The sequence below is a fragment of the Siphateles boraxobius genome, unplaced genomic scaffold, assembly GCF_051911475.1.
Source record: "Siphateles boraxobius isolate OS27281-9 unplaced genomic scaffold, OSU_SipBor_1 41, whole genome shotgun sequence".
NCBI lineage: Eukaryota > Metazoa > Chordata > Actinopteri > Cypriniformes > Leuciscidae > Siphateles > Siphateles boraxobius.
Genome location: NW_027509042.1, coordinates 39,248,494 through 39,267,774, shown reverse-complemented (window position 1 = coordinate 39,267,774; position 19,281 = coordinate 39,248,494). Strand labels below are relative to the sequence as shown.

General features: G+C 36.7%; 2 protein-coding genes across 4 annotated transcripts; one reads left to right on the top strand and one right to left on the bottom strand.

The window, feature by feature from the left end:
* Positions 1-6,943, bottom strand: cep20 (centrosomal protein 20). 2 transcript variants are annotated; one of them, XM_077199563.1, is made up of 6 exons: positions 6,877-6,933; positions 6,477-6,610; positions 6,024-6,221; positions 3,304-3,388; positions 986-1,124; positions 1-865 (listed from the first exon to the last, which is right to left on the bottom strand). In XM_077199563.1, exons 2-5 carry the CDS (start codon positions 6,502-6,504, stop codon positions 995-997), a joined length of 441 nt encoding a protein of 146 aa, XP_077055678.1. In that variant the 5' UTR covers positions 6,505-6,610; positions 6,877-6,933; the 3' UTR covers positions 1-865; positions 986-994. The 2 variants fall into 2 exon arrangements, with proteins under 2 accessions (XP_077055678.1, XP_077055679.1); XM_077199564.1 differs by having other exon boundaries at positions 531-865; positions 986-1,085; positions 6,877-6,943.
* Positions 6,944-6,949: 6 nt separating this feature from the next.
* ube2g2 (ubiquitin-conjugating enzyme E2G 2 (UBC7 homolog, yeast)) lies at positions 6,950-17,823 on the top strand. Of its 2 annotated transcripts, XR_013193063.1 has the most exons (7): positions 6,950-7,111; positions 7,463-7,498; positions 7,629-7,674; positions 10,820-10,938; positions 16,395-16,535; positions 16,874-17,067; positions 17,646-17,823. XR_013193063.1 is itself a non-coding variant. In XM_077199562.1 (6 exons), exons 1-6 carry the CDS (start codon positions 7,069-7,071, stop codon positions 16,984-16,986), a joined length of 498 nt encoding a protein of 165 aa, XP_077055677.1. In that variant the 5' UTR covers positions 6,952-7,068; the 3' UTR covers positions 16,987-17,823. The 2 variants fall into 2 exon arrangements, 1 of the variants encoding a protein (XP_077055677.1); XM_077199562.1 differs by having other exon boundaries at positions 6,952-7,111; positions 16,874-17,823.
* Positions 17,824-19,281: the final 1,458 nt, after the last annotated feature.

Here is a 19,281-nt window from a genome sequence, read left to right as displayed (position 1 = left end):
TACTTTTTTTTTCTTTTAAAGTACAAGACTTTCTGACGATACAGACAATTCATTAGACAGTCAAATGTTCGAGTAGCTTAAACAAGAAGCTGTAGTTCAAATGTCATTCCTAGATATGTTGGCTTTGTCCAGATGAAAAGAGAGTGAAGGATGAAAACCGATCAAAAGAAAGAATGTTCAAAGTTCAAGGACCTGGGGCTTTACCAGAAAGACTCATGAAGCTATCTGACAATCTAGGCTTGTTTTGACAGTTCTTTAATGTACTGCCATTTAAGATGAACACTCAAAGCACTTATCTTAAGATTACAAACACATCAAATTCAAAAACAGAATTCAAACAGTAAACAAAATCTCAAAGAAATTTATCTTAAGAAATGTATCTTAATTTGTCTTAAACACTCAAAGCACTTATTTTAAGATTAGCTAAACATTTTAAACCCAGACTGCAGAAATTACCAAAATGTGCATAATTGTCATTGCTAATGTACTTAAAATGTAACAAATATGTGTACAAAAAAATAAGGCTGTTATTTTACTGCAAATGTAAATTTAATATTGCATGTGCAGAAATTAAAAGAAAAGGATACAAACACATCAAATTCAAAAACAGATCTCAAGACTATTTACATTTAATACATGAGGAATATGACTATATTGTAACGGACTGTATTTTTCTTAAGAACCTAAACTGAATAACTAATACTATGAATATAAAAAACAACATTAAAAATGAAATGTAGATATATTGAATATCTAAAACCAGAGGGACAGATTATTTTAGCCTCTTTAATGGAAACTGTGCCTTCACCATCTATCTGTGATCATATGACATCCTCTTGTATGTTGGTTCTTGATGACTACAGAGCTGGAAACACAACAAAAAAGCAGCTGAATGAGATGAAAGCTTTTCAGACTTATGAAACTAAAAATTACATTTACACAAAACAATATGCACAAGCAAAGTCGAACTCAAGCCCTCTCTTACCCATCAGGGTTATGACTCTGTATTGAGATGGCCATGTGCTTCTTGTGAATGCACTGTTGCTGAGCCTTTAAGGAAGAGTTTTCCTTTGTGCTCTTCTTTACTGCTGAGGAAATGATGGAGCAATCCATACATCAATGGTCTAAAAACAGCAAGAAAGAGTAATACAAAAAGCATAAAGGAATGGTTCACCCAAAAATGAAAATTCAGTTTTTAGAGCTTGAAGCCCATGGTGACCATTCAAGGGTTGGTTCACCCAAAAATTAAAAACTTGTAATCAATTACTCACCCTCATGTCGTTCCAAACACGTAAGACTTTCGTTCATCTTTGAAACACAAATAAAGATATTTTAAATTAAATTTGAGGTATTTCTATCCCTACATTACCAGTCCACGCAACTACCACTTTGACGCTTCAAGAAGTTCATAAAGAGATCGTAAAACTAATTCATATGAATTAAGTGGTTTGTTCCAAATTTTCTGAAGAGACTCGATCGCTTTATATGATGAACAGATTGAATTTATGCTTAAATATTAACATTCATCAATTCACACATCAGTTTTGGTATACGGAAGCTCAAGCATGTTCGCTTGATGTGCAAGAACCAATGAGGTTCATTCTTGTTTTACGCAGCGCGCGTCAAGCAGGTGCGGTTGAGCTTCTGTTTATGATCAATGTTTACTGTATATGTGCATAAAAGCCTAAATTCAATCAGTTGATCATATACAGCGACCGAGTCTCTTCAGAAAATTTGGACTAAATAGCTCAATTCATTTGGATTAGTTTTATGATCTCTTGATGAACTTTTTGAAGCGTCAAAGAGGTAGTTATGTGGACTGTCAATGGAGATATTAATAGATATCTCTCAGATTTTATTGACAAGATATTCATTTGTGTTCTGAAGATGAACGAAAGTCTTACGGGTTTGGGACGAAGTGAGGGTGAGTAATTGATGACAAGTTTTTCATTTTTGGGTGAACGCTTTCACTTGTAATTGTACGGAAAAAAGCAGCTTGGACATTCTTCCAATATGTCTTTCAGGTTTCACAGAAGAAAAAAGGTTAAAGTCAAAAGGTGAGTAAATAACTTATTTTTGGGGTGTTCTATTCCTTAATTATGCAATGAATAAAAGTTTAGATAAAGTGTTTCTGGTGGTGAGAGTGAGTATTCGAGTAACACCATCGATGTTGGTCTGAGCAAGAAACTCATTCATGTGTTAGTTACATCTAGACTTGACTACTGGAGTAGTGTTTTGGCTGACTTACCAAAAATCTCCATCAAACACTTAAAATGAGTTCCGAATGCATCAACAAGAATGCTTCCTCGTACTGTCAGGAATCAAATCCAGCACTTAAATCACATCACACTCTGCTTGTGTTTCACAGAACTGATTACAATAACCCTCTTATTAAATTTTTTAAATGTCTTCATGGTGTTGCGCCAACATTCCTTGCTGGTCGTATTTAAAACATGGCTGAAAGTGTCAAGTCAGATTTTAATCACTACATGGTCCCAAGCAGAGGATCTCATTATCAGACTTCTAGCAGACTCAATTTGCACTATTATAAAGTATCACACTCGACTCAAAGAACTCTTATTTACTGTGGTTTACTTGTTAACTTCTTTAATTCAATGTTTTATTTTTCTCCTTTCTTTGTTCTGCATTTAAATTTCTTATTGTTTTAATTTCTATTAACTTTCTAGTACTTCTTATATTTACTCAGTCAGTTTTATTTTCTTGTATCTCCCAACATGTGCAAGTTTGACCTGCCAAAATTTTAACTGGCCCCATAAATAAATAAAACAGGTACACATTTAAGCCTAGATTTTTATATTATTCAGTTTTTTTTAATATATATATATATATAAACATGCTATCAAACATTATATCTTCCTTTAAAACAAAATTTCTTAGTGTAGCTTTCATTTGATTATATATGGTTTACTTACTTCTTGAATTGTTTTGATAGCATTTGTATTTTGTATCTGAATGCATTTCTTTTTTATGAATGCACTTTTTATATGATTGTATTTCTCCTTTATTTTTTCTTATTCTTATAAAGTGCACTAGGATACAACTTTTAATGGTGCTCTAGAAAATAACGTTTATTGTTATATTATTATTATTATTATAAACCATGTACATGATCATCAAATTATTGAAATAGAAGATCATAAGCACAACAATAAGTCCATCACACTGACCCTGGGCCTCCTTATTGTTGAGGCCTGTACTGTACACTGTAATTCACTTTGTAAATGCTCATTTAAAAAGTGCTCTATGAATAAAGTTTGACTTATTTGTCACAATCATACTTACACTGCTTTGGCACTTGAATCTTCTGCGACATTGAGCTCATTGGCAATGAACTGACGGTCCAAGGGAACTTCAGGCTGACCTGATTCTGATACATCATTTTAAACAAATCAACTTTCAAAGGTTTGTTTTTACAATGCATTTTACATTAAAGGGTTAGTTCACACAAAAAATTTAAATGATCCCATAATTTACTCACCCTCAAGCTATTCTTGGTGTATATGAGTTTCTTCTTGCCAAACACAATCAGAGATTTTGAATCCCAAAAAAGCGCATCCATCCATCATAAAAGTAATCCATACGGCTCCAGGGGGTTAAGGAATGCGTTTTTGTAAGAAAAACATCCATATTTATCACTTTATAAACTATAATCACTAGTTTCCGGCAATGGCTGTACGCGAGTAATGCTAGGGAACAAACTCAAGCTCCTCTAACATTTCCCTGTTAAAAATTCTTATTGTAAACTTTGAATTCATGACCGGTGTTTTGTTTTGCTTTATCATCCTCATGCATCTGGGGCCTGTTTAAATAAGGAGGTTCAACCAACTCTGAGTTAAAACTTGAACTCTGAGTTGACTTACCCTGAGATGGGAAACTCGGAGTTTTCGGTTGCAGAACAGCTGAAATGAGTAAGTTCAATCAACTCTAAGTTGACTGACTCTGAGTTAAGCTTGTGCACCACAACTATAAAATGACATTATCAATGGAGTGCAGATATTATGAGTCACCATATGAACAGCGCCAGACAAAAAGAGGTCTGCATATTTCTCACCAGCAGAACTGGATGTGCTTCTAAAAGCATATGGAGAGTACGAACACATTTTTTTTTAAAGCAGCAGGGCAACAGCGGCTAAGGACAGAGAGTTCGTTTGGGAGAAAATAGTTGCTCGAGTATAATTACTGTTATACAGTGTGGGGTGTAATTAATTACCAAGTAATCTAAATAATGTTATTTAATTAAACGGATTACTCTTAACTCTTCTGTAATATAAAGTAAAATCTGATGTCATTGCATTGAATACTGCATAGACTATAGAACAATTCTGTATAAAACAATTGTGGATTTAAAATAAAAATTTTAAAAAGTATATTTTTAATGTAACTTTCTCCCTCTACACACTTGGGTCAATTCAAGAATAATTCATGCAATTGTATATTGTTAATTTGAAAGCATTAAAAGTGCAGTTTCTTGTCTCTTTTTGTATTGTTCAAGTGGTTGAGGTTGATATGGGATTTAGAAAGTAATTACTAATAAGTAGACCAATACTTTCTAGAGATAGTAATTATTACATTAATCTAATTACACTGTTGAAGATGTCATTTGTAGTTAGTAATTAATAACCATTTTAGAGTAACTTGCCCAACTGTTAAAATATCAGAGGTGAAACTGGAAGAACACTATGTTATTCAACCTAATTTTAATTTTCATGTAGGTGCAATCCTGCAGGCATTAAAAGAACATGGCAGCAGATTAAAATGAAATATAAAAACATACTTCAATCAGGTAAGGCTTGAGCATATGTGTTATTTCTTATATAGGCTATTTTTGATATTAACATTTATTTTACTTTGGGTTGGGTTTTTCGTTGTTCCCAACAGATTCTGATGGTAATATCTGTCTTTTGGAGCCTCCTGTCCCAACAGAACACCAAATAGTTAGAAGTAGCCTACTCAATACACCAGAAATTATGAAAAAATGTGCTCAACCAAATGCTCATCTTCACAGGACGATGGGGATGAAGAAACAGTTTCTGCTGCCACAGAGAGGCCTACAGAGGAAATGTTAATATTATGTGTCTACTCTACACATCCAACAATCTACACATTCACATTTCTTAACATTATTTATGTGGAGTAGCCTATAGAATCTAAGTATAAACGGATATTCTTATCTCTCCCCCGTCCCCAGAGTGTGGAAGAACAGCAGGAGGAAGGTCCATCAACTTCTGGTGCACAGATGAACACAGTTCAGGGATTTTCAGTGAATGCCACAGTTTAATTCTGTAGAATTTGTTTAGAACTACATTATGTAACTCTAATCTACTGTATTTTCAGTTGCCAGTTCAGAAGTTATATAGACTTCATCTTATTAATAAACTTGGGGGAGAAAACAGCAATGAATAAATGTGCCGAAAGAATGAATGAGGTGTTTAAACACTGCTTCCTCTTTAAAAAAGGGGAGGACACCGAAATAAACTCTGGGTTTACGGATGTAAACCTGCTCCCGACCAGGTTAGGTTCACAGAGTAAGTTACCATGGTAACTGACTCTGAGTATAAGTTACCTCTCTTTCAGAAATGGGCTTGACTTACCCTGCTTTCTCAGGTTTGACTTACATCCCATTCTGAAACAGAAAACCCAGAGTTTCCCTCATTTCAGGGTTAACATACTCAGAGTTTTCAGTTAACCTCCTTTTTGAAACAGGCCCCAGGTCAGAGGTCACACGTCTGCCGGAACTAGACTCGCGTATGGCCATTACGGGAAGCCAGTCGTGTGGATTACTTTTATGATGGATGGATGCACTTTATTTGGGCTTCAAAAACTATAACTCTGATTGTGTTTGGCAGAAAAATAAAGTCATATAGGCTACATCTAGGATGGCTTGAGGGTGAGTAACTTATGGGTTACTTTATTTTTATTTTTGGGTGAACTAAGTTAACCCTTTCATATGTGTATAATGAGTGACCGTGCATCTGGTCTTCCTGCAGGGCTCATCTGCTCACCTGCGGTCAGCACTGATGCAGTGTATCTATACTTGTTGAACTCCAGGTATTCTCGGATCAGTTCATTGATCAGCAGGTTTTCGTGCGACAGCGGCGGGCGCGGCGTGTTCTGGTCATCCAACGCGCTGAACACCTCCGCCCGGATCCTCGCCTTCAGCTGCCCGAGCACCCCACGGGCCTCCAGCGTCTCTTTTAAGGCTATAGACGATTAATGTGAGAAAAGAGAGAGACAACGGTAGATTATTAATGCGAGAAACAGAGAGAGAGAGACAGAGACTGCACTCAGCTGGGCTAACCTAACGTTACACAACAATGGAGAGATTTGGTGCTTTGGTTTAAACATATAACAACATTAATATGAAACGTTACGACAGTAGACTAGACATAAAAAACTGTCAAAATAATCATAACCACTATTATATGCTGAATTTAAATTTTTGAGTATCAGCTCACCGCTTTTCAACTCTGTGATGGTTGCCATTGAAACCCTTCTGCACTTGCACAAGTTGCACTACTCAGACGCTTCCGCTAGAGGTCAGTTTGCGCTTACTACGTCCACAGTTGGACTAATACTTAGCCATTCCACTCTGGCGAGGGACATTAGGAAATCTTCATATTGGTTTTCAAAAGCGAAATAAAATCAAACAAAACATTTCTTAAAATAAAGTCGATTTTTAACCTTTATATCCCTCTTTAAATAACAAAAAAAGCATTATCATTGTTTAACACAAACACCATAAAACAAAGCATCACATTTTCGAAGGAGATAAAGAAATAAATAACTCTATGTGGTTAATCAACAATTAAGAGAGTTTCAGGGTGTTCCTTTTTCGAACTTAAAGTCAAATTTGACATGTTATGTCAGTGGATAGATGACGTGAGAGCCACTTGACGTCGTGCGGAAGTGAAGGTGGAGTGGCAAATCTTTCGCTTGCGAAATTCTTTGCTCGCTTTTGTCCCGGAAGGACAAGCCTTGCCCTTTTCATCGTGTCAGTTGTCGTCACCCTTCGTGCCAAAACAACTTCTTTCTAGACCAGGCTGTAAAATGGCTGGAACAGCTTTAAAAAGACTCATGGCCGAATACAAACGTAAGTCACTTACTGGCAATTAATTTTAAAAGGCAGCGCAATGCTAGTGCTTGTGAATTGTGGATTTTACACTGTTTTGGTAGCAACAGTTTGGCAGCGGTTGTCCCCTCAAGCAGAAACAGATACTCCCAGAACTTCGCTGAAATATGATGACAGTATGAATTATTAATAGGATGTAAGGCAACAGAAATCAACAGAAGTCGCACTGAACAAACCGAAACTAATTTCTTTAGTCTAGTGCTGTCACTGAAGTAAACTGATGATGATGATTTTTTAATATATGTATTTACTGTTCAGCATATTTACATGATTATAGCTAATTGATCTCAACTCATTTCTTTTTTTCCCCAGAACTAACTCTCAACCCTCCAGAGGGCATTGTGGCAGGTATGAAATAGGACAGTTACTAACCTGCACCATTGACCCTGGTTTTACTGTAGAGTAACTTATCTAATTATAATAGGTATCTATATTATACGAATATTGATATTGATTGAGACTCATTTCATCCCTACAGGGCCTGTAAATGAGGAGAATTTCTTTGAATGGGAGGCTTTGATTATGTAAGTATTATTTTGTTTTGTTTCGTTAATTTGATCAGTCAGGGTGAGAAAATGTGTTTCTTGAAATTTTAAGAGAAAACTGATTTTCTCTGCCATGTCTAGTGTGACCCAGCACAGAGGGCCAATACGCCATAGCTTGATTTTGCTCGTTCAGTACAGTAAAATCTTGTATTGTTATTATTAATCCATTTAGTTTGCTGAACACAGATAATAAGATGTTAAAGAAAATAAAAATATATGATAAAAATGCATTTTTCTTACGGTAATTATTCTGAATGCTCCCAAAACAATAGACCACAACTATAACGTTATTGCCACAGAGAATCGATACCATGGAATCTTTCACAATATTTTTTTCCCCAGCTTATGAATGATAAAAACATTGACAACCAATCAGAATCCATCCTGATCTCAAGCATTTAAAGCAGCAGACGACATAACTGCAGTGCATGCTTATAATGAACTGAAAAAAATGTCCTATTATTAAGAAAAGTAATTGCACACCTGTACTCAGCAGCTGAGAAATTGAGGTGTCTGTTTGTAGATTAAGCATGAGACAAGTTACTCGCAGAATCATAACACATGGAAAAATTACAGTTACAGAAATAAATTCTTAACCAGAACAAGTGCTTTCAGAGTTTTTATTTTTGTGCTTTGTGTTTTTAATCCGCTTCAGGTTGCATTCACCGCAAAAAGTTAAAATGACACTGTGAACTAATTTAGTAAGTCACAATAGCTATGTTTCCGACAAAAGTTTTGAATCTATCCTATGTGCAAAACTGGAATATTGCATACAACATTTGCGTATAAAGCACTGTTTCCATTCCATGTGTTCAAGAGAAAGAAATTGTCACTTCCTGGGAAATGGCACAAGATATCTGTAAGAAAAATTTAAGTTGCTAGAATTGATGAAGCCGTGGCTCACTGTGCGCAGACGAAATGCAATAAATGGCGTCATGTTATCTTGGGTTCGGAGGTGGATACCTGGGGCCTATAGTACCATGAAGCCGGTTTAGGTGGCTAGCCAGGTTTGTTTCAGTTTAGTTTGCGACAACCCTGGGTTTTAGGGACCATGAAAGTGGTTTGGCTTTAAGCAGTGTTCATCGCCATAGTAACTTACGCTCCACGGCTAACCTGGTCCGGGGCAGGTTATGTTCCAGGTAAGAGGTTGCAAACTGAACTTGGACCAATCAGATGTGTGCAAAGTGACACATGCCTGGTGCGATAAAGTCACTCCACCTGTTTCTACTCCAGATTAAAGGTCACTACATAGCAAATGATTTTTAAAGACAAAATCGTCTGGTTTTTAGTGATGCTTATTTAGAATAATAAATTTGTATGATTTAGATATTATTTATGCAATTAGTATAACCTTAATCAATCACACATGTACAATTTTAGTTAATCAATTATTATCGTGCAGTTTAAATTAATAAATATATAAAGGTAATATAAATACGCTTTAGCATCAATAGATGAAGCTATAAAATAACTACATGTGAGCTTAAATGTTCAATTCTCTCTATACCTTTATCAACTGTATAAACTAACTTCACAACTTTTACTTGGACTGATATAGAGTAGCGAGACTTTTTCTTTTAGTTGTCCTCTTTCATAGACAGCTGTTTTCTTCTTGCTGTGTAAATTTGTTTAAATTCTTCCTATTTTAATACTTTTATTTAATAAGTGAATTGCGCTGCTTCTCTCGTGAGAAATTAATCTCAGTTTCACTCTTTCTCAACATGTGATTGGCTGTTCGATACTGATGTCACAGCTAAACTCCTAAACTCAGGATCAAAGCCTGAGTTGACAGAGAAAGTTGATGATCAGCATCATGGTACCAACAAAGCCTGGTTGGATTGGTTTGGTTTTGTCAACTCAAAACTAATCCTGTAACCCTGAGTTTGTTCAACTACCATCATGGTACAGGCCCCTGGTGTTTGGGAACACAAAATCAAGTTAGACTGTTATGGGAGGTCATTATACCCAACAGACTTTGGCTCAGGCATATCAGAATGGTCAAACAACATTTGAGGATATGCTGTGCAATTTGATTGGTCCACTGGTTAGTCCAGTTATCCAATCACATCCTGAGGCAAAGGTATTGAGTTTTTTTGTTGGGCATCAAGGGATTCATTTGGTAAATGTGTTTCATTGTAGTTTAGGAGCACGTCGTCTTATCGGATAAAAAATGTATCCGCCTTAATAGGTTTTTATGCACATTTAAGTGATGATAACTGATTTTGATTTTGGATAAGACCAAACAATGTGTCCTCCGGTAAACCAAACTGGTGGTTAGATCAGTGGTTTTGACTGATAAGTTTTTAAGTGAAAGTAATTGCCAAGCATAATAAGGAACAGTGTCCCTAGCAACTCCCTGACAGCTGTTCCACAGATACGGAACTGTGTTCGTTTGATGCGCTCCTCATCATGATTAACGATCAATATCTGCCCATAGAAACAGTATTTGATAGACAGCTGGATAAGTAAACAGAAAGAGATTTGCATGTTAAATGGGACTTTGAGAATGATTCCATGAAGTTCTGCCAATGCTGTCAGTAGATCATTTAGATTTATGTAGTTGTGTGATTTTATGATTGTGCGGTTTTTTTTTAATGGGTTTATTTTTTATGTTTAAGGATATGTATTTTATGTGGAAGATTGTAAATGTTTTCGCTTGCCTCATATTTTTAAGTGATTCTCGCAAATAAACATTTGGAATATTGTTTGTCCTAAACCAAAAGATGCCGTTAGACTGGATTTTGTATGTAAGACATTTGCATTGTCTCTTTTTTTCTGAGAGGCGACTTCTGCACACCATGTAGGTTCATCTAATTCCTGATGTTAATGATTTTTATTCTGAAAAATGGCTGTGTAAATGTGCTTTAAAATTTCTAATAAGACTACTGAATGCTAGGGATTTGCGGGCAATACAGTAATAGCTTATCCAGACATTACAGCTGCTGCTTAGGGGGGTTGAGGGGTCACTCCTGGAATGCTTCAGTTCATTGTTTCTTTATTAGCTCTGTTGCAACTCTGAGCTGTAGAACAAAGCATTAAATTATAAAAATCTATAAATGCTGGTCCTGCTTGTCTGGATATATTGCAAGACTTTCTAAAATCTTTTCTTGTTTTCTTATTTTAGGGGACCAGAGGACACATGTTTTGAGGGCGGTGTGTTTCCTGCCATCCTTAGTTTCCCCTCAGACTACCCCCTCAGCCCCCCCAAGATGAGGTTCACCTGTGACATGTTCCATCCAAACAGTGAGTGGTTTATTCTGGACTACACATTCAGCATTCAGACAGTGTATGTGGGGTTTGGTGACTCAAATATTCATGAATGTCAGATTGCTTCAGTTCAAACAAGTTATATGTTACAGTTATTTATAATAAAATATTCACATTAGAAAAGATTTGTAGCATTGTTATATAGTTAATTATTAAAGTAATTGGCGAATATACAATATTCACAACATAATGTTTTCATTAGCCTTGATTTGAATCTGGAGCATGTTTCACATCTAAAATGTATTAAAAACACAAAGGTTCACTATATTTTCAGATTGAACACACTGAAACTCAAACGTCTATTTTCAGTCTTTCATCAAAATAAAGTCTTGAATCTTTAAACTTGAATTATGGAAATTATTAAAAAATACATTATACATTATATATTGGCCTACTACCATTCAAAAGTTTGGGGTCAGTACGATTTTATTTTAAGACAATAATACTTCAAAAGTGACTGTAAAGACATTCTTACAGTGTTACAAAAGATTTCTATTTCAAATAAATGCGTTTTTTTTTTTTTTTTTACATTTTCTGTCAAAGAATCGGGGTTTCAACAGAGACATTAAGCATCACAACTGCTTTCAACTGCTTTCAACATTGATAATAATAATAAATGTTTCTTCAGCAACAAATCAGAATGATTTCTGAAGGATCTTGTTACCAGTGTTGTGCCTGAACGCGTTCATTGAACGTTAGTTCATGAACTCGTTCATATTTTGGACGAACGTGAACTGAACGTACTGTATTACTGCCTGATGGACGTTACTGTGAACTCGTTCATTCTGGTGTCTGTGAACGGCAGCACTCTCAGTTTAAAGGGTCACTCCACCCATTTGCATTAAGATTTCCAGTGTTAGAAATCCAGTCATATTATTGAATGGTCGTGCAACACTCTTTCATTTTCCCCTGAGACGAGAGAGATCCTTTATTTACCTTTTTCACTTCCTAAAATCAAAAATCGCAAAAATCGTCATTTTACGTCATTGTAGGAGGAAGTGTAAAAGGGGGGAATTTCTGTAAAGACTACAAACACTAGTTCCCAGCCTTTCTAACCCCCCCATAGGGGGTTGGACCTAATGCGCTAACAGACCTATCCCAGATCAGTGCCAGTGCTTGATTTCACCGGCAGTTTTTGAAAATATGGACGAAGGTACTGAATACGCAGACGGATGCATTATGGAGGATCTGGATTTTGACGAAGTTATGGTAGAAACGGCTGTTCGTGGTTACCTTTATGAGCCACAGTATAGTGACGAGCAGCTGAGGGCTACGGAGGAACAGGAGGCGGCTGAAGCTGCTGTCACCACAGCCGATGCAGACGATCTGCCTGCCGCGGACGAGGAGCCCGCAATGGCTCGAGCTGGGGCAGATTGGTGGTGCCTGTGCTCTCACTGTGCGCCAATGGACACAGAACAAGAGTCTGTCTCTTGCCGAGAATTCCAGCGGTGCCAATTTCTAATTGACGAAATTACGGAATCGGAGGAGGATACGGACGTGTGTGTTGTTGCTCACCCGAGTTTCGAACCCCATATGGATAGCGGCGTCCTGGAGACCTACTTTAGAATACCTAAGGTCAACTGGCAACATCAGCCAAAGCCTACAGGGTCAAATGGTCGTCTTTCTGTAAAGTAAGTTTATTTTCATTTTGTTAACACGCTAACGTGGCAGGTTCATTGCACAAATATCTTGCAGTTATGCTAGCTACTGTGGCACGGAGTAGTGGGTGTGGCCTGCGGAGCTGAGCATTGCAATGCACTATGGGGATTGTTGTCTACAATCCACAAGCACTAAAAAGTCATTTTCTGCCTTTTATCGGCCAAAAAGGTCCCAAATTAGAAATGTATGATACTATTCTACTACATATATGACCCACTTTCAATACATATTCATGTCTCCACTTCGTATTCATGTCTCTAACTTCGTTAAATAGGGTGCCAGATTTCTATAGAGCCTTCCAGGCGAAAACCCGGCTAAAACACACTGTAAACGGGCCTTAATATGTAGCGGAAAAAACACCAGCCACCAGTGTCGCAACACCGCATGCGTAATCAAAACAAAAAGCAGCAAGGAGGCGTCATATGACCATTTAAACGAGTTTTATGACAAGGTTTGTGAGGATGGGAAAAATCTTACATTTCTGTGCAAACTTGTGTGCCCACCGATAAAATAATTGCTGTCTGTGGTTCTATATGTACGGAGCCCCTAAAAGGGACGTGGTGGTGAAAAAAAAATTAGGATGGGAGAATTAAAAAAAAAAAATCTTTTGCGTTCCCTCGCAAAAGTTTTGCGTTCCCCCGAGAAACTTTGCGTTCCCTCGCAAAGATATTTGCGTTCCCACGCAAAACCTGTTGTGAGCTCGGACAGACACTTCCTGTTTAATGTCCCGCTGGCAGTGCTTCAGAGCTCCGTACGTTACTGGAGCGTTTCATAGTGTTTGAACTTGGACTCAAATATAAAGAAATGCGGTCTGTGCTTAACTCAAGGAACTTCCCGGATCAATATTCTTGAGCTAAACGTTATTAAAACACAAACGACACCTATTTACAATCACTGTAACCTAGACAACGAGCTACAACCCAATTTACCTCAAAACAAGCTTTATAATATAGGCTAAATGGATCTTTATGTGCAGGCGGCTGAGAGACAAGTCAAGGGACCATCTGCAAAGTGCAATATAACCCAACAAACAACTACAGCATCAACTCATATTCAAAAATACAAAAATAGTCATTAATTGCAATGTTACAAACTGTAGTGCCACCCAATTCAGCTTACACATCAATGGTGACCCACTGGTCATACTACACTGCTTTTGCACATTTTATATTATGAAAAATATTCAATAACTCCACTGTAACACACCTAATTTAGTTCACACATCACTGCTCTAATATTGGTTATACAACACTTTGTCTTCCAAATGCATAACTGTAAATGTAACTCTTTTATCCAAAGGAAGAGCAAGAAATCATAAGAATGTAAATGTATTTACATTCTTATGAGTTCTTGCTCTTCCCTGGGAATCGAACCTATGACCTTGGTATTGCATGCACCAACGCTCTACTGTTTGAGTTACAGGAAAGCTAGTATGGGAAGTAATTGCACATAAAAAATAAGTAGGCCTATTATTTACACAAAATTATATTGGTACTGTGCGCAGCTAGTTACAATCATAGCTTAAGCATTATATTTGCTTACTGAATTTCGATGGCATTACACATAAAAGTGTGAAGTTATTGATTTTATTTCATAAAAAATCATAACTACTATGCTTTTTTAAAATCAAACTAAGTATTGTAGTATAACCAGCAGGAGAGTGGTGATGTGTGAACTGAATTTGGCCACAATGTCATAGTGAAGCTATAGAATATGTTTAATAATATAAAATGTGAAGATGGGTTTGGGATTTGAACTTTGCAGACGGCCCCTTATTTGGACTTGTCTCTCAATCGGCTGTTTAGAGATAAATTCATATTATGAGGAGAATTAGCTCGTTGTCTAGGTTCCTGTGATTGTAAATAGGTGTCGTTTGTGTTTTAACAACGTTTAGTTCAAGAATATTGATCCGGGAATTTCTTGAGGGTGAGTAAGTACTTAAATTTTTGGGTGAACTATATCCCTTCAACAGTCAAAACTTTTCATTTTAGGATTTACAGTGTCGTAAACACTTTAATGCAGTTACAATCCATAGACGTAGAGGAGACTGTCTTAAAGTTTCTTTATGGTTAGGGCTAGGGAGAGATCAATGCGTGTAAATTAGTTGATTTGCGTTTAATGCGTTGATTCGTCTCGCCGTTTATGTTCCCCAATTATGGTGGATCCCGGGCATACTGGAAAATTTCCAGTGGAAATCAGCTGTTATTACAAAAATATCGAGCCCGATCTAAAGTATGAACTTTTTTTAAACAGAGACTGAATAAAATGGTGCTCTGCACGCTCTGTGAAACTGAAATGGCTTTCCACAGCAGCACAACTTCTATGCAGGAGCATCTGAAAAGAAAACATCCTGGAGCTCTTCTACCTCAAATTGACGAGACTGCAGCGCAAGTATTTGGACTGTAATAGTGAATTTTTACACAACACCAGAATGTGGTTGTCAGTTCCATATTTTGCGCTTAAAACGGCTGCGTTCATTCAGCACTTTTTTTTTTACAAGCTGCCGTAGGTGCGAGGCTGGGAGACGCGCGGCTCAAACATACTCTCTGCAACCGCTTGCAAAGCATTAAACGCTGTGGTTGGTTATTTAAAATGTCTAATGGATGAACTCTCACCTCGATTGGACTCATTTATTTAAAAGTTCACGGTTTTATGGACACTGCCATGTTTGATACTGTCACTATTACAGTATTTGTTAGTTAGTTAGTTAGTTAGTTAGTTAGTTAGTTAGTTAGAATGTGGTTGTGACTTCAGCTGTTTGATCAATCAGCCGAATGAACACATTCAAGCAGCTACTTTAATCTCCTGAATGAACTAAACATTTCAGAATTTGCACTTGTAAGGAATTGCTGATGTAAATCCCAAAACGTGTCTGTGAACGCAGCCATAATAAACACCTTTCCTAATTAGGCCTCCACTGCATAAACCTTATCTTTTGGGATGATTAATATCATTAGGTAAAAGTTCATACGTAGATTAGTTACTGTTATCATTTATTGCTAAATTATAGGTTAATTATTGGTTAATTAACCAAAGGATGAATTTATTATTTAGAAAATAATCGATAGATTATTCGATTAATAATTCGATTTGAATAATAATTATTCGATTAAGACCCCCGCCCCATAGATAGATTAATCGATTGAAAAAATGAGGGCATTTCCTCTGGTCCTGCTGGTGGATGTGTGGACAGGGAAGTGGGCCCAGATAAAGGTCTTCCTGCAGGCCACAGATAGCAGCAGACCAGCCTGATGTCCTCTGATGGTGCCGGGGCTCTGGAGGCGGTTATCAGAGCTGGACGCCTCAGATTCTGATCACTGTCCTCATCTGTGGAGAGAAAGAGGAGATAACATCAGCTGTGCTGTTGAGTGGCTGATACCGTGCAGTGCGGGGGTGGCTTCATTCAGGCCTGATCCAGGGTTAAAAACCTCATCTTTATTTGTGTGCTAGACAATTTTAGCAGAAATCGATGTTCTTTTGATTCTTTGAGCGCCCTGGCATCTGTTCGTAATTGCCATTTCGACTCTTTTTATGGCCTTTTTATAATGAATTGGGAGAATAGTTCATTCTGTGGGATGAAATGCAGTGAATTGATCCACCATTTAGTTTGTTTCAGCTGCAGCATAAAAGAGTCACAGTCAAAAATGCAGATATAATCAAGTCGAAAGTTTATTCAAATGTATTCAGTCAACCAGCAATGAAGACAGTAAAGATGTCTAGAGGACAACGGGCAACAGAAAACTCATAACTTGGTTGTGTTGTGTTTTTTGTAGTCTATCCAGATGGACGTGTGTGTATCTCAATCCTGCATGCCCCCGGTGATGACCCCATGGGCTACGAGAGCAGTGCTGAGAGGTGGAGTCCCGTGCAAAGCGTGGAGAAGATCCTGCTGTCTGTGGTCAGCATGCTTGCCGGTCAGTCACCATTCACTTAATGATGAAGAAACTTTTTCACAATTGAGTTGTCTTGATCCTTCTTGCCTTAAAGTGGTTCCTGCGAGATCAAGGATATATCTCAATAATGTTGAGATCAGATGTAAATAAACGCTATAAGTTTTATGTTATGTTGTATTATATGTACTGCGCATAAATATACTGTATATATAAATTTTTACTGTGAAGTAATTCTTTTTTTATACTCTTTATATAAATAATGAATTTTTAATGTTCTAATACCTTTGAGATGTATAATTTACATCTCATCAGTGCCTATCCTTAATTAATTGTAAATAATGATCTATTTGCTCCTACAGAGCCCAACGATGAGAGCGGAGCAAACGTGGACGCCTCTAAGATGTGGCGTGAGGACAGAGAGCAGTTCAATCGACTAGCTAAGCAGATTGTGCGCAAATCTCTGTGTCTCTGACTCTCCTGTGTACAGACACACTCTCACACTCCAGGACAGTGAGGATTGATGTTTGTGAGGATACAAACTCCCAGCGGAAGAGTGAGTGTTGTAGTGTGCTACCGCCCCCCCCCCACCTCCACCAGTGTGAGCACTTTATTCCCATCCAGGCTTTCATACTCTCGTCCCAGTCTTCCCCTCTCCTGTGATTGGGTGGATGCGTGGACTAATTGCTTTTGTTGAATAAAGCAAAATGCCATGCGTTCACCGAACAGTGTTTAATAGAGTCAAGCATCAGTCTCTGAAATGTTCTTCACAGCCATTTTGTGCTGCCGGTTTGTCTGTCATGCCTGTTACATGTCTATAGATCCATGAGATAACCAGTGGATCGCAGCTTTGGTTTGATGACAGTGTGCTGATGCATGCTTTAATGCCTCCTAATAAAATGCATTGTGAGGAAATCATACGAAGCAGTGACTATCACATCCACTTATTTGTTTATGAACAGATTGTATTACTGATCTTTTAGGAATGTGGGAAAAGATCATGTCTATTGATGGAGATTTAATAAATGTTTGAATTACAAACATTTGATTACATTTAATTTTGAAATCTGGTAATGCACAGATAAGTCAGTGTTTTTGTCAAATTTCACTTTTTTCATTTATTGACGTTTTTAGATTCTGCCGCAGCAAGCTGGAATTGTCCAGCCTTCAGCAGAAAGACAGACCAAAATAATTGATTTGCACCATCATCACTTCAATTAAGAAATGTTTCATTTCTTTATTTGGTATTTTGCCTTTCATCTGTTCTCAAGGATTGTATAGCCAAATAAAATCAATAAGTGTTTGTGATTTATGAACGTCTTCTGTTATTTTGCTATGTGTATAAAATCCAAAATGGTTTCTGCACACTTTTGATGTTGCTCCAGTGTAGATGGGAAAAAAACTGTACAAGGGAAATTGGTCAAATATGTAGGGAAACATTTGCAGCTTAATTCATGTCATGTAACAGTAGGACAAAGTGAGGTAAGCTTCCAATTTGGTGAAAATTCTATAGTAATTTAGTTACAGTTTAAGTTCAGTTTAAGAAAACTCATTACATGCCATGTCGGAAATTCCTAGATGCACCTTTTCCTGTTTTGTCTTCTCTCTAAATCATAGGCAGCTGTATACAAAAGACTCCTTTAAAATACACTACCATTCAAGCGTTTTTAATGTTTTTGTGTTTAATGTTTTTAATGTTTAATGAAAAGTTGAATTTTCAGCGTCATTACCGTCACATGATCCTTTAGAAATCATTCTAGAAAGTTTAAAAAGTTGTTGAAATATGTAACATTATAAGTGTCTTTAGTCACTTTTAATCAATTTAATGGACTCTTACTGAATAGAAGTAATAATTTCTTCACGAAAGAAGAAAAAAAGAACGTACTGACCCCACACTGTGCATGTGGTGATGTAAAAACTTTCCATTGAACTAGAGGTGGATATCAAACCTGTTTGGTTTGGCAGAGCTCAATCGGGATTTGCAGAATCTGACCACATCAGAGGCTGGATTAACTCTTGTTATGTTTAATGGCATATCAGCTGATGTGGCTCATTATTGGACAGTTGCTTCCGTGTGTATCTGCTTCACCATCTGCATGCTAGACCGCAGGTTGCCTGATACTGGCAGGCCAGAAGCTGTTCTTCTGTACACCTATTGCCTCCCACACATTACTGTAATTGAATGTCAAATATGATGACTGCTGTCATTGCTGACAAAACAGCTATGCCTCTGATCACCTCCCGCTGATGGATTCATACAGTCTTTCTCTCTTAATGAACAATAATACCAAACATAATGGAAAAAAATATTGAATAATGTCAAATGTTTGAAATTAAGGTTTTGAATGTTTTTTGAAAGAAGTTCGAAAGATCAACAATAAAGTAAAAACAATATCGTGAAATGTTATGATTTAAAATAACTTGTTTTCTATTTGAATATTAATAATTTTGATTAATAAAGTTCAAGAGAACAGTATTTATTTAAAATATAAAACTTTTGTAACATTTTAAAGGTATATAATGTCACTTTTGATCAATTTAACATGTCTTGCTGAATGAAAATATGTAATAAGTTCTATTTTATATTAATTATCCCAAACTTTTGAGTGTTGGTATAGCATGGTTTCCGCAAAAAAAATAAAAAATCAGGAAATTTAGGAAAATATTCAACATTGATAATAATAAAGTACCTTGCATTTCTATTTGCATTTATGACATTTTTTGATCAAATAAATGCAGCCTTGGTAAGCATAAGAACTAAGCATTTATT

Coding starts and splice junctions, on each gene's coding strand:
- ube2g2 (XM_077199562.1), top strand. CDS start 7,069: ATGGCTGGAACAGCTTTAAAAAGACTCATGGCCGAATACAAAC. Junction 7,499..7,628: donor TCCAGAGGGCATTGTGGCAG/GTATGAAATAGG, acceptor TCATCCCTACAG/GGCCTGTAAATGAGGAGAAT. Junction 7,675..10,819: donor GAATGGGAGGCTTTGATTAT/GTAAGTATTATT, acceptor TTCTTATTTTAG/GGGACCAGAGGACACATGTT.
- cep20 (XM_077199563.1), bottom strand. CDS start 6,504: ATGGCAACCATCACAGAGTTGAAAAGCG. Junction 3,389..6,023: donor TGCATCAGTGCTGACCGCAG/GTGAGCAGATGA, acceptor ATGATGTATCAG/AATCAGGTCAGCCTGAAGTT. Junction 1,125..3,303: donor GATTCAAGTGCCAAAGCAGT/GTAAGTATGATT, acceptor TGCTGTTTTTAG/ACCATTGATGTATGGATTGC.